This window comes from Anser cygnoides, chromosome 11 (genome assembly GCF_040182565.1).
Source record: "Anser cygnoides isolate HZ-2024a breed goose chromosome 11, Taihu_goose_T2T_genome, whole genome shotgun sequence".
In the NCBI taxonomy this organism is placed as follows: Eukaryota; Metazoa; Chordata; class Aves; order Anseriformes; family Anatidae; genus Anser; species Anser cygnoides.
This window is the reverse complement of record NC_089883.1, coordinates 2,738,090-2,749,908: the sequence shown is the minus strand read 5'-3', so window position 1 is coordinate 2,749,908 and position 11,819 is coordinate 2,738,090. Positions and strand designations below refer to the sequence as shown.

General features: G+C 50.1%; 1 protein-coding gene across 7 annotated transcripts in view; it reads right to left on the bottom strand.

Moving 5' to 3' along the window:
• Window positions 1–1,395: 1,395 nt before the first annotated feature.
• The window catches only part of MEGF11 (multiple EGF like domains 11), a 283,963-nt gene continuing 273,539 nt past the window's right edge, over window positions 1,396–11,819 (bottom strand). For 4 of the 7 annotated variants that reach the window (XM_013193191.3, XM_013193192.3, XM_067003530.1 and 1 more), the window contains 3 exons: window positions 9,407–9,463; window positions 4,280–4,486; window positions 1,396–3,792 (listed from right to left, as the gene is read on the bottom strand). In XM_013193191.3, the coding sequence (XP_013048645.2) occupies window positions 3,632–3,792; window positions 4,280–4,486; window positions 9,407–9,463 (425 nt within the window). In that variant the 3' untranslated portion in view covers window positions 1,396–3,631. Of the gene's footprint in view, window positions 3,793–4,279; window positions 4,487–5,388; window positions 5,572–9,406; window positions 9,464–11,819 lie in introns of those variants that run through there. The other 3 variants (XM_048076269.2, XM_013193195.3, XM_048076270.2) reach the window with 2 other exon arrangements.

Sequence of the window (11,819 nt, the reverse complement as noted above, 5' to 3'; positions counted from 1 at the left end):
TGCGGATAGGCCAAGTAAGAACTCTTCTTTATTCTCCTCAGAACTTTACAATTAATAATCCTTAGAAATGCCTTGCAAAAACTGATTCTGTAATTGAAAACTGCTGCAACACGGAATTCAAAGTTTTCATGTAATAGTTTGTAAAGCCGTCATAAACTATTGACTTCTAAAGTATAATCAAATTGAGCACGTACTCAGATGCAGCTTCTTACCTAGTAAAGCCTTTGTGTTTGGGCAGACAGGGCAAGGCGCTGCTCCGCCTGGACACTGACCCGCCAGGCATTGCTCCTGCTAAGCTGCTGATTAATCATCTCCGCTGTAATTGGCATTACTTACGTACTGAAGTGTCTCTTCTCTGCTAATAGGAGACGACTGATTTTAATATATTGCTTTTGGGTCCTGAAATTAGCTTTCTGAGTTTCTGGGAGCTGTGCATAATCGTGCAAAATTGGCTTTGCTTGCCAAGAGCTTTTGCTCTCATTTACACATTTGAAAGCCCCAGCCTTAATTTTGAAGCTGTTTGGTGGGTGTCGGTGGCTCCTGCGTGATGGGAGTTGAGGCTCTGACTCTTAAGCAGAACGGACGTGGAATTGTTCTGATTTAAAGACGTTTTTATTAAACTAGAATTACTTTTTCTATCAGTTCAAACCTGATGAGTTTCCAGACTTTAATAGCTTATTGAGTGTGGCTTGTCAGGTAAGAGGATTACATGCTGGGCTTTAGTTAACAAGATTTTTAGAAATATGAAGCGCAAATATTGAAACAGCTTCAACGTGTAGCCGTCTGCTGTATTGCCTCGGAGTCATCAGCTCTGAAGGTGTTTCAGCTGCAAATCCGTGCTCATGGTTTATTGATCAGGCTCAGTAGAGCAGCCGGGTGCTGACGTGGCTGTAGCGTGCCCGCTCTCATCGCTGCTGGCTGCAGCAGGGTCGCTGCTGGCCGGTGTCCTGTGCCCACCCGACTGCATCCCACTGCTGTAACTGGGCGCTGAGACATCGCCTGAGCATCGGGGGGAGACCTGCAGCTGGCACTTGCCTCGCCAGAGGTGTGTGAGCTGTGCATCACCCCGCTGTCGCTCAGACCTGCTAAGGTTAACCCCTGGAAGCAGCCCTACCAGAATTGTGAGAAAGATGCCTGCTTTTCCAGCTACGTTTCGTTGTAAAGCTGAGCCTTACTCAAAATGACCTCAAAGCTGCAGTCTGTATTACGCCGTTGTGCTTTCTGAGAAGTCCTGCAACAGAGAAACCAGCCTCTGGCATGGAAGGCTGATGCCTCTGGGGCTTTCCCCGCAGGAGTGGACAGTCCCTTGCAGCCAGCACTGGTGCGTGGAGAACTCGGACCTGAGCATGGGTTGGAAGTTCTGGTCTGCAAATGAGCACGTTTGAGAAATGCACGTTGAGAGAAGTTCAATTTATTTTGTACAAGGTAGAATACCTTCGCACAGTGAACAAATATATTACAAATCTGTCTTGCCTTAAAAAAGTATTGCCATTTTGGTGCCTATTTTCTAAGCTAATGCTAATATACAAGAAGGTACTTGCTTTGTTGTTGTTGTTGTTTTCTTTCTCCTGTTAAGCTCTATGCACATTGTTGCATTTGGTTTGAAACTCCAGCTTTCAAAAAAACCACATCTGAGGCCATCTCTGCTCTCTCATCTCAAACTTTACAGCAACACACACACAGGCATTGGTCAGGCCGGCAGCTGAGACTGTTTGTGCTCGATGTCACGGTAGGTCTCTAACCAGAGGATTCCTTATCAAACTGCCTTTCCCTTGCTATTTTTGAGGTAAGTCTTTCCATACACGTATGCAAAATATATCCCTACTGGCTCTACAAAATAATTGTCTAGTTACATCTCAAATAAGGCTTTCCTGGAAAATAAAATTGCTATTGCTGATCAGTCATCGCCCCCATGCACACATGCAGCATTCATGTAAATACTGAAAATCCGCTGCTCTGCAAGCCTGGGGGGATCTCTGGGCTCAGCTGTCTCGCTGCCAAGCTTTGCACAGAGGGGTTCAGAGCCAACCCGACCACCCCACGGCGTCCCGGCTCCTGCAGCAGAGCATCGCCAGGGCTTCCACACCCTGAGATGAGCAGCCAGGGGCACTGTGTGGGCTCAGCGCCACCCGGCCCCGGGTGCTCCCGGTGATCTGCGGCCGTGTCGGACTCGGAGCTGAGTTACAGCCACTGCCTCCGAGCTGGGAGGCTCCTCGGAGAGTCCCCTGGAGCAGCAGCTATGCAAGCGATCATGCTTTGAGCAAACTGCTTGGTGTTGGTTTCGTTCTCTTCTGCTTCCATCAGACTGGTGAATGTGCAACAGAATTTTTTTTTATACTTCAGAGGCAATCATTTTGCTACTTCCACGTTTGCCTAATAAAATTACATACTTAGAATCAATACTACTTCATGCTCAAAATCTACAAGGAACTGCTTAACGGCAAGTATTCTACTTTCTAGGTCAATAAGGATCACACACAAAAAATAAAAAAAAAAATTGTGGCTTAGTCCAAAGCTTTACCATAAGTCAACCCCTTGATAATTATTTCACAAACAGCTGCTGAAAAAGAAAACCCAGTTTCAGCTCAATTTAATGACATTTCAGGTAGAATCATTAACAAATAAAGTTGCACTACATGGTAATGCACATCAAATTAAAGGGTGTCATAAATGGCATGCTGTCAGGTGAATCACAATGGGGTGGTTTGTAAGATGGCCTAGAGAAGCCGACGTGTCCTAGCATTAGGAAAGGAAACCAAACCAGGGTTAGCCTGTGCAAACCTGCAGTGTCCCAGGGAAGTAAATGAAGGTGCAGCAGTTTAGGCTGCCTGACAAAGCTAGTGCATTTATCTAATAAAACTGAAGCTGTATAAGGAGAATTAAAGCATCGCTGTACCAATCAAAGTATGTATAGCTTGTTAAACGTGTGGTAAGCTGGGTATGAGACTCGTTGTTTAAACTGGACATCAACTGGACATTTGCCAAGATGTTAAATTTTAAAACCTGCACAGAATGTGTCTGTGTTAATATTCCTCTACTCAAATACCCTGGTACTGAATGTAAAGATGAACATTTCAGCGCTAATGTCCAAGCATGAGCTGCGCAGGATGCGTGTGGTGATGGCAGTAAATGAGGTTTCCAGACAGTGAAATGACAAGCTTCCCTGCTTTCGTTCAGAACAATGTCCATTTCCATGACAAAGATGTAAAACATATCCCAGTGTATTCCTAGTCACCTTGTTTCTAACAGTACAAGGGTTTTTTTGATACAGCTGGTAGAAATGTACGTCTCTAAGTCCTTCTACTTAGCGTGTTTTTGTGTTGTATTTTACAGCAAAGCCAGGGTTAGAATGCACACCATGGAGAGCCTTTGCCTGGAGCATGTGAGCACTTTCCTGGCGTGACGTACTCCAGTGACACCTGGAGAAGGTTCTCGTTAGTTCCTGTGACCCATATAAAAAAATGTCTTTTTAAATAATGTCATGCAGCAGCAGCTGGCCCAAGCTGATGTTTTGTTACGTTAGGTCCTTGCGTAAGTCTGCAGTCACGTCAGCATCCTGCAGCACAGAAAAGGATTGTCTTCTCTTTTGCTTCCTCAAAGTTTGTGTTACAGCACAGTGAAGTCCATCCCTTTAAGACTGCTTGTCCCAAGATGGCCCGTGCGTCGGGCTGTGCCTCACGGGGAGGAGGTCGTAGTGACTAGGAATGTGACTGTTCCTAGGCAGGTCGTATGGGTTTTGGAGGTAACTGGCACTCCGGCCACGGGCGTCTTGGACCACGCTGACGGTGGGCTCTGGGAAAGCAAGGAAAAACGGGTTATAGCACCCAGCAGCACTCCTGGGGCTGTAATTACTCTACATTTTGACACAAGCACAGAACATCAGCTTCCCAAACCCCTCTGTTCCCCTCGCAGCTTTACGGGCATTGCATGGCCCAGTACATGGGACAGAGCAGGGAGAAAAAGACCAGACAGCTCCAAGGCAGGGAGTCCCCAAAGTCCCACAGACGATGTCTTCCAAAGCCCAACACTTCTTGCCAAATCTTGCAACTGGACTTTGCAGCAGTTTCACAGCACAGGTCCCTGCTGGGACAGAGCTCCCAAAATCAACCCACTTATGCACTGGCTTTATCCCCCAAGCCAGCGCCTCCCTGTTCCATCCCAAGTCCACACCACTTGTCTCAAGAAAGGAAAAAAATCATCTGCAGTAAAACCACCAACAGAATGAACAGCTCAGTGCCGAGCACCTTGCTGCTGCCGCCACGCAGCGCCTCCCACCTACCAACTTCGTAGATGTTTTTGTTGGCTGTGGATGAAGTGGGCATTTCTGAATATGGGGATTCCCTGTGACCAGGCGATTTCATTTCCACGTAGCTGCTCTCGGAGTGTTTGCATGTTAAAATGGGGGGGTCTTTAATGGTGGCGTATGGGTTTTCACTGCTGTTCAGAGAACAAGTGCTGGAGCTGCACACAGACTCCTTCATGTAGTCTGCAAAACAAGACGGGGTGGGACTGTTAGCTTTCCTCGGAGGGTTACAGCTCAACCTCTGCAGGAGGGGCAGGGTGGGGAGAAGGGGCAGGGGTGAGGAAGATCCTTGAAGCATCCAGCACAGACACCCGACGCTTGTGCTCTGGGGTGTCCAAACCATTGCATCCACAAGTCTCAGCAGGAAAGCAATAAAAACCTGCTCGAAACCAAAGGTTTTGCCGTGAAAGGTTCTAGTTGCCATTTACTGCAGTACTTAACTTTCGGTGGCCATCGTTTCCCTCCCTCCCCCAGTTCCTGAGGAGCTGCACTGCAATCCTGCCCCGCTGCCGCGCCGACCCGCAGCCCGACGCAGGTGGCAGCATCTGCTGGGCCTGGCTGGGCCAGCCTGGGGGGGACAGGGGGCTTTGGGCAGCACCAAACGGCCTATGTTTGAGAGCAAAACGTTTCCAGCAGGCGTAGAACTGCATCAGTGCAGCGTGTGTGCTCTGTCCCCTGAGAGCTCCCGTTCCCGGGGCTTGCCAGCACAGGAGAAACCGATTTCTTCGTGTTCCCTTCTGCCATTAGGAATGGGAGGAGGCTGCTCCTGCCAGCGGGGAACGCTTGGGTTTCCGCAGCGGGGACAAGCCTCCGGCTGAGCCTTGCTTTTGCTTTTCTTTTTCCCAGTGCTGTGGGCATCTACTGCTCCTCTCCCCTAGGCTGGGGAAACAGGAGAAGGAGACGGAGGAGGCGCTACGTGGGGAGAACAAGTGGGCAGAGAGTGGCAGCCACCGGTGTCCCCCGGCGGTGACCCTGGCTGGAGAATGCCAGCCTGCTGCCGGGTACGGGGCCAGGCTTGCTTTAAACAATAATAATAAAAACAATAGAGAATAAATAGGTCTTAACATTGACATTCAAGAACGTGCCATTGCTGCTGTGTGCATCCTGCTGGGCAGTGCCATTAATTTAGAATTAGAGCGATGCAATGAAAGATGAGGCATTTTCTTGTGCTGGGTTACAGTACAAAGGCAGATCCTGGTATATATGAAATACTCCCGGTGAAATAGCGGGACTTGCAAAATAGCTGCAATCCCAGCTGCCCCCGCTATCTAGTATGGGAGACAAAAAGAGAAATTCAGGTTAAGAAATAGACAGACAACAAGATATCGCTTCTCCTAGAAAAACCTCATCTCTGTGCCTCTCCTCCCCGTCCTGGATCCATCAGTGTTTAAAAGTGAGGGGATAACAGACAAAGACTAACAAATCCTACAATAAAATGGAAACCCTTAGGGTCAAAGTACCTGTGCTATATGTACTGGTCCCCAGTCTTCAGCCCCTGCTGGGAAACCGCTGCATGGAAGGACCGAGCATCGCACGCAGGCGAGGAGCCGCAAGCTCCCCGAGCTGGCACTGGCACGGGACTCGGGACTCGCTGCTGCAGGGATGGGGCCGGTGAGGAGGACTCAGCCCCGCGGCCTTCGGGGTGCCGGTGGCCAAAGCCTCGGCTCCACCTGCCCGCTGCTGGTGCCACGGAGAGCGTGCGCACCGTGCCTGTGAGGGGACCCTGCACAGCCTTTTGTATGTCGGCTCAGGATTTGGGAAGGGGCGCAGGGAGGCTGTTGCAGACTTGCTGCTCTGCCTCGTCACGCTGCTGAGCAGACGTGTGAGGGGGACGAAGGGCTGGAGGTGACAGACGTGTACAGACAGCGCACGGCCTGAAGGGCAGCGCCAGCTCCCTGGGGAAGCTGCTGGCACTCGGGGAGCCACCCCGCAGCCCTCTGTAGGATAATTAAAAAGTCTGGCACCAGATGTCAAATTTCATGTCATGAATTAAAAATTTAAGCTGGTTTCAAATGTACTTAGTAACCCTCAGCCCATCCACCTCGGGCTGTGGGGTCTCTGCCGGCTGCTGTGCCCAGGCCCTGCAGAGCTGCCGGACTCAGCCCAGGAACTGCCACCAGTGGGACCACCACCAGCGGGACCATCACCAGTGGGACCACCACCAACAGGACCACCACCAACAGGACCACCACCAGCAGGACCACCACCAGCGGGACCACCACCAGCGGGACCACCACCACCAGCACCCAACCTGCTGCAGGCACCTGCTCTGGGGGAGGCGAGGAACCTGCTCTAATTCTGAAGTCCCTGTCTCCTGGGTTGCCTGGATACCGATCACCAGACCTTTGAAGAAGATTTTGGGTTTTGTTGCCAGGGACTCAGATGTACGCGTCCCTCCCATAGACCGGTTTGCTCTCTTTTGCCCTGAATATCCTCTGGCATAATAATGACAAGCCTCAGTCCCTACTTTCATGTCTGAAGTGCTAATGAAATACGGTGCACACAGGTAAAACAAGCTCTCCTACTTTTTAATCGCATTTATGGCTGACGTTCAGCGCAGCCTGCCTTTCTGGCTGTTCTCATTAGGCTGGCCAACCCTCGCTGCTGCTAGGACAGCAGCACGGCGACAGCTTCCTTCTGCTTTTGGGGGGGGGGGGTTAGCGTGACACGGCTGCGGGACACGTTCCTGTGCAACAAGCAAGTGACTCACAGCAAGCAACGCCTCGAGCCGCTGCGTGCATTAGTGCTTCTAGCTGCTGGGATTTTACTGGGAATCATGCAAAGGGCACTTATTTTATTTCCTTAAAATGCTATTGCCTGAGGTCACATTATTCCACCAGTGCATCAGCATTCATTGTAAAAAAAAAAAAAAAAAGAGAAAAAAAAAAAGGACTCATCTGCAAAGAAAAGCTTGGCAATGGTATCAGTGGGTAGCATGCACAGGGAAAACTGCTCTTACAGCTTTGTGACAGCTCAGCCGCTGTCATGATGTGGCCCGGGGCTTGGGGCGGGCATGGGGGCATCCATGCCTATGCTGCCCCAGTGGGTTGCTGCTGCTTTGCCGGTGCTGGGAGCTGGCTCAGGCACCTGGCGCGTTTGAGACTGGGTGTTTTTTTGAATGACCTGGCATAGCAGATGTTTTCTGTCCATCTCTTGGGTGAGTCAGGGCCAATGCAGGGCTGGCAGGGCGAGGAGAGCTGCGCCCAGCGGTGGGAGCAGCGTGGTCTTGCTCGTCTGCACGTTCCCTTCTCCTATTTTCTTTATTACATTGACGCAGCAGGCTAAAAGCTGTGTTAGTTATGACATTTCCAAGGTTTTCAACCCCATTGAGACTGTTCCCCAAACATCTTCCTAAGGTAGCCAACAACACGAAGACCCCACTGAGCTGCTGAAACCCTGAGGAAGGCAGGGGTGTGCCCGTGTCCCTGGCTCCTTGCCCTCACTGCTGCCTGTGGCTGCCCCATCGGCCCCATCAGCTTTCCTGCCATGGCCTCTCGGCCCGGCATTTGAATCGTTAAGGAGCTAAGCATGTAAAGCAAGCGGCTCAGATCCTAGTCAATGAACACGCCATATAACAGCAGAAAACACATTTCACAGTTCCCTTCCACGGTGCTGTTTTCTCCCTGTCCCACCGGTACCCAGCCCCTCTGTGTGGCTGTCTCCTCGGGAGGAGGTCTGGCTGCACGTGTTCAAAGCAGTTTTCTAACTTTGCACATACAGTAATTTAGTTTAAACTAACCTTGAAATTAATAGTTCCTTGTAAAAAGAACAACTAACTTCTGTATAATAAGGTTTGTTTGTTTGTTTGTTTTCTGAATCATTGAAGAGCTGAAACCAGTGGATTGAGTCAAATATACATGCATAACTCTCGTAATATTTTAAATTTAGCTTTATGGAGAGAGACTTGGTCATGGATTATTCATTTCTTTTAGTGATGCTGTGTTGTAAGGGCATGCTCTACCTAATAGTATATCACCTTATTTAGCAGACTACAACGTGTTTTGTGTGCTCTAGGCCTGGCTATCAACAGATCATCACTTTAATGTGGTCCTGCTTCATATTCACTGGCATCCTTTTTGGGGCAGATAAAGGTCTTGCTCTGTAACACCTTGGCCACGGCAGACCAGTGGCTGCCTCATACCCAGCTGAACATGAGGTACCGCTTTCACCCTTACTCAGCTGACACCAGCCCAAGCATGGTGCCCAGAGAGGCTGGGCAGCATCTGCCACTCAGCTGACAGAGGGACACCCCCAGCCGGTGTGTGCAGACACAGCACCCTCGAATTAAGCTCAAAGCACTCACCCTGAGACCTGACTGTCCTGAATGAGGCTGACTCCCTGCTCCACCTCCTGGGCCACAAGCCGTGTGCCAAACCCCAGCCCGGTCGGGGCTGAGACCCAAAGCTACGGCACTGTGGCCAGAGCCGAGCTCTCCAGTGCTTGCGCTGTGCCAAGCGCTCCTGTAGTCCGTGCACAGCTGGGGTGTTTTGAATGTGAACCTGGAGGACACCTGAAGGCTAAAATCCCTGGCCTTGTTCACATGGCTCATCCGTGCTCCCTTTTTAGACCAGCCCCAGTCAGAGCCCATTAATTGCTTCGTGCCGGCGTGGCTGGTCAATGTACCGAGGGAGGTCGTTTCCCAAGCTCTGCTATAAATCTCTTCTGTGGAGGCCACGCAGCAGGGTCAGCTTGTTTTTCTAGATGGCTGGGAGCCTTACGGAGCTGCAACCTGGCAGGGAAACGCACCGGCAGCAACTGCCACCAGAAAGCCCTTGTAGGATGGCTGCTAGGTCCTACAAGAGCTGGCCACAAAGCTCCACCTGCGCTGTCCCTGCAGCGAAGCCCTCCTTTTTTTAAGCTGCTTTGCCAAGGCAGGAGCCTACGGCCGTGTAAAGCCATAATTCATAACGCCTCCATAATTCATGGGGCCCAGGCATCTGGCTGGGAGTCGGGTGCTGCCAGCTGAGCGTCCTTTGTAATTGCTCTGTCCCTCTCTGCCTCTGCACGGCCACTCTTCGGGGTGCTCAGGTCTCCTAGCTCACCTCTTCTACGACACCCTCCTCACACTCTTTGCAGGGTGACTGCAGGCACTGGATACCATACCTTTGAAGCTTTTTTCCATTATGTATGTGTTCTGACGTCTATCCATCCCACAAGCACCTGCATAAAAATGATATATAATGGAAAAGAAATAAATATTTATGTAAATTGGATTGCTTTGACTACTGAGCAGCATATAGTCTTTCCTCTAAATTGTACATCAAGGCCCTCATTTAGGGAGGCTCTTAAGCACATCCTCAGCTGTAAGCATGCACTCAGCTTCAGTGGGGATTCTGTGCCTGCCTAAAATTATGCATACACTTAAGAGCTTCCCTGGGAGGGAGGGCTTTCCTAGAGCAGCGTAGTGCTCATTACCAAGGACAGCTATCCATCAGAAGAACAGGGAAAAAAGTCTGCTGGTATGTTCATTACTGAAACGCTAGGGTAGGTGGAGAAAAGAAGCCTAAACAAAGCCTTCCAAACCTGAGTCTGCAAGTCATGTTACGTTACTCTGTGACTGATTTTAGGCTTTGTTTCATTTGTGGGTAGCATGTTATTTAATTCGCAGCCCGAGACTGTAAGCTGCGTACCATCCTCCTAAATTGCTTTGTATGGCTTTGGTTATAAATTTGCACAGTTCAATATCGGATGTGACAACAGTCCCTGAGTGACTACAGCAGACTGAAAACGCAGTAAGTCAGAGAGCAGAAAGCAGACCTCTGCAATGCCATACGAGCTTGGTACTGCTTACAGGGGCAGGGGCAGAAGGGGCCAGGTACCTTTTCTGTTTCCACTACTGACATTTATCCTAGATATCAATCAGTTCAAAGGGAAATCTAATGGAAGCCTTTAAATCTTTTTAACTATAGAGTCTGATATTCCTTATTGACTAGCAAAATCAACACAAATTTGGTTACCGAGACAGAAATGTCTTTGTGGCTTATGACATTCCCAGCAAAGTAGTGAAGTTATGCTGGTGAAAAAGCCCTGCAAACAGTACGTCCCAGAGGTCTCCCAGCTATTTGTCCTTGCTTTTCCTCTGGTATCTGCACAAAGAGCTGTCACCACCACTGGTGATGCTGCACCAAACCTTTTTTCATGACAGCTTTGTTTTTTGCTAAATGAAGAAAGGCACTAAATGAAACAACCAAAAGCACATCAGACAAAACCTTTGCTCTGATTCTCAGTCTCCACCCCAGAGCACAGGAAAGGTGCTGGTGGGACACAGCTGGCTCCCTTTGATGGGGTTCTTTCATTGTGGGCCAAGAGTGACCAACCCAAAAAGACGTCTGAGCACCTTCTGCTTTGTTTGCCACCACTCAGCGTGAGCCCCTTCCCAGCCTCATCCCCTGATGAAGATGCAGAGGGTGGGACTGGCTGGGCAGGCCCGGCACAGCGGGGAGGCTCTCGCACAGAAGAGTGTTGCCTGTGTGCTTTTTTCCTCTCCTGGATTTTGCAAGGGCAGCATCCTGAGTGCAGAGGGTGAAGCTAATTTGTCCCTTGGCTCCCATCCACAGGGCTGGTGCTCCCTTTCCCAGCTGCAGAGCTCCTGACGGCCGTCCCTGGCGGTCACACATCCTCCTGTCTGGGCTGAGCAAACCCCCAGAGCAGGAATGCCCAGCAGCACTCAGGGACATGCAGGGTGCCTCCAGCAAGGATTCAGAAGACAGGAATGAATAATTTTGCTCAGGACCATGACCTAGTCCTCCCCAGTAACTTCAAAATATCAACCACAGAGACAAAGCAAGCAGCACAAAGCATAGGAGTGAGCCTGTAGGACAGCACCTTCGTAACCACTGGGCATTAGTGAGAAGACACCGGTGGTTAGAGTAAGGACCATGCAGACTGTGACTTATCTAAGCAGAGGTTGCCGTGGGAATGGTTAGCTGTCAATCTGTGTGCACAGGCAAGTCGTGTACGAGAATCACCTGATCTGAGCATCCTTGTCAGATCTTTACAGAAACGTTCCCGTTGTGACTGTCAAGGCTGGAGCCCTGGGGCTGCCGGGAGGATGCGGCAATATCAACCAGCACTGTCGGTGTCTCAGAGGGGAAGGACTCCACTTTCTGAGCATATTTCATCAGCTCAGCTCCATGCGAGTTCCTACCAGTCCTCCTGGAAATGTCAGGCACTGGATGGGCTTCTGCAGCAGCAGGGATCGTTGCGCCTGCTCTGAGCAAGCCCAGATTGCTGAGACCCTCCGGGCCTGTTGAGTGAGTCTGATTTTTGTTTAGAGTTAGGAACAGGCAGTACTTGCCCACAACAAGCTGTAAAACTGCACTTTGGCACACTTCTGCTCAGTTCTCACTTCAGTGTAGCTGTAGAAAAATAAACACATACCTGCTGGGTAGGGCTGGTGCTGCCTTGGGAGGGCTGCCTGACCCCACAAACCCTTCCCAGCCTATTCCCTTTACTTCTGCCTTCAGGTATATTTTATGCCTGCTCTACTTTTGTGTTTTTATAACTTGCTTTATGT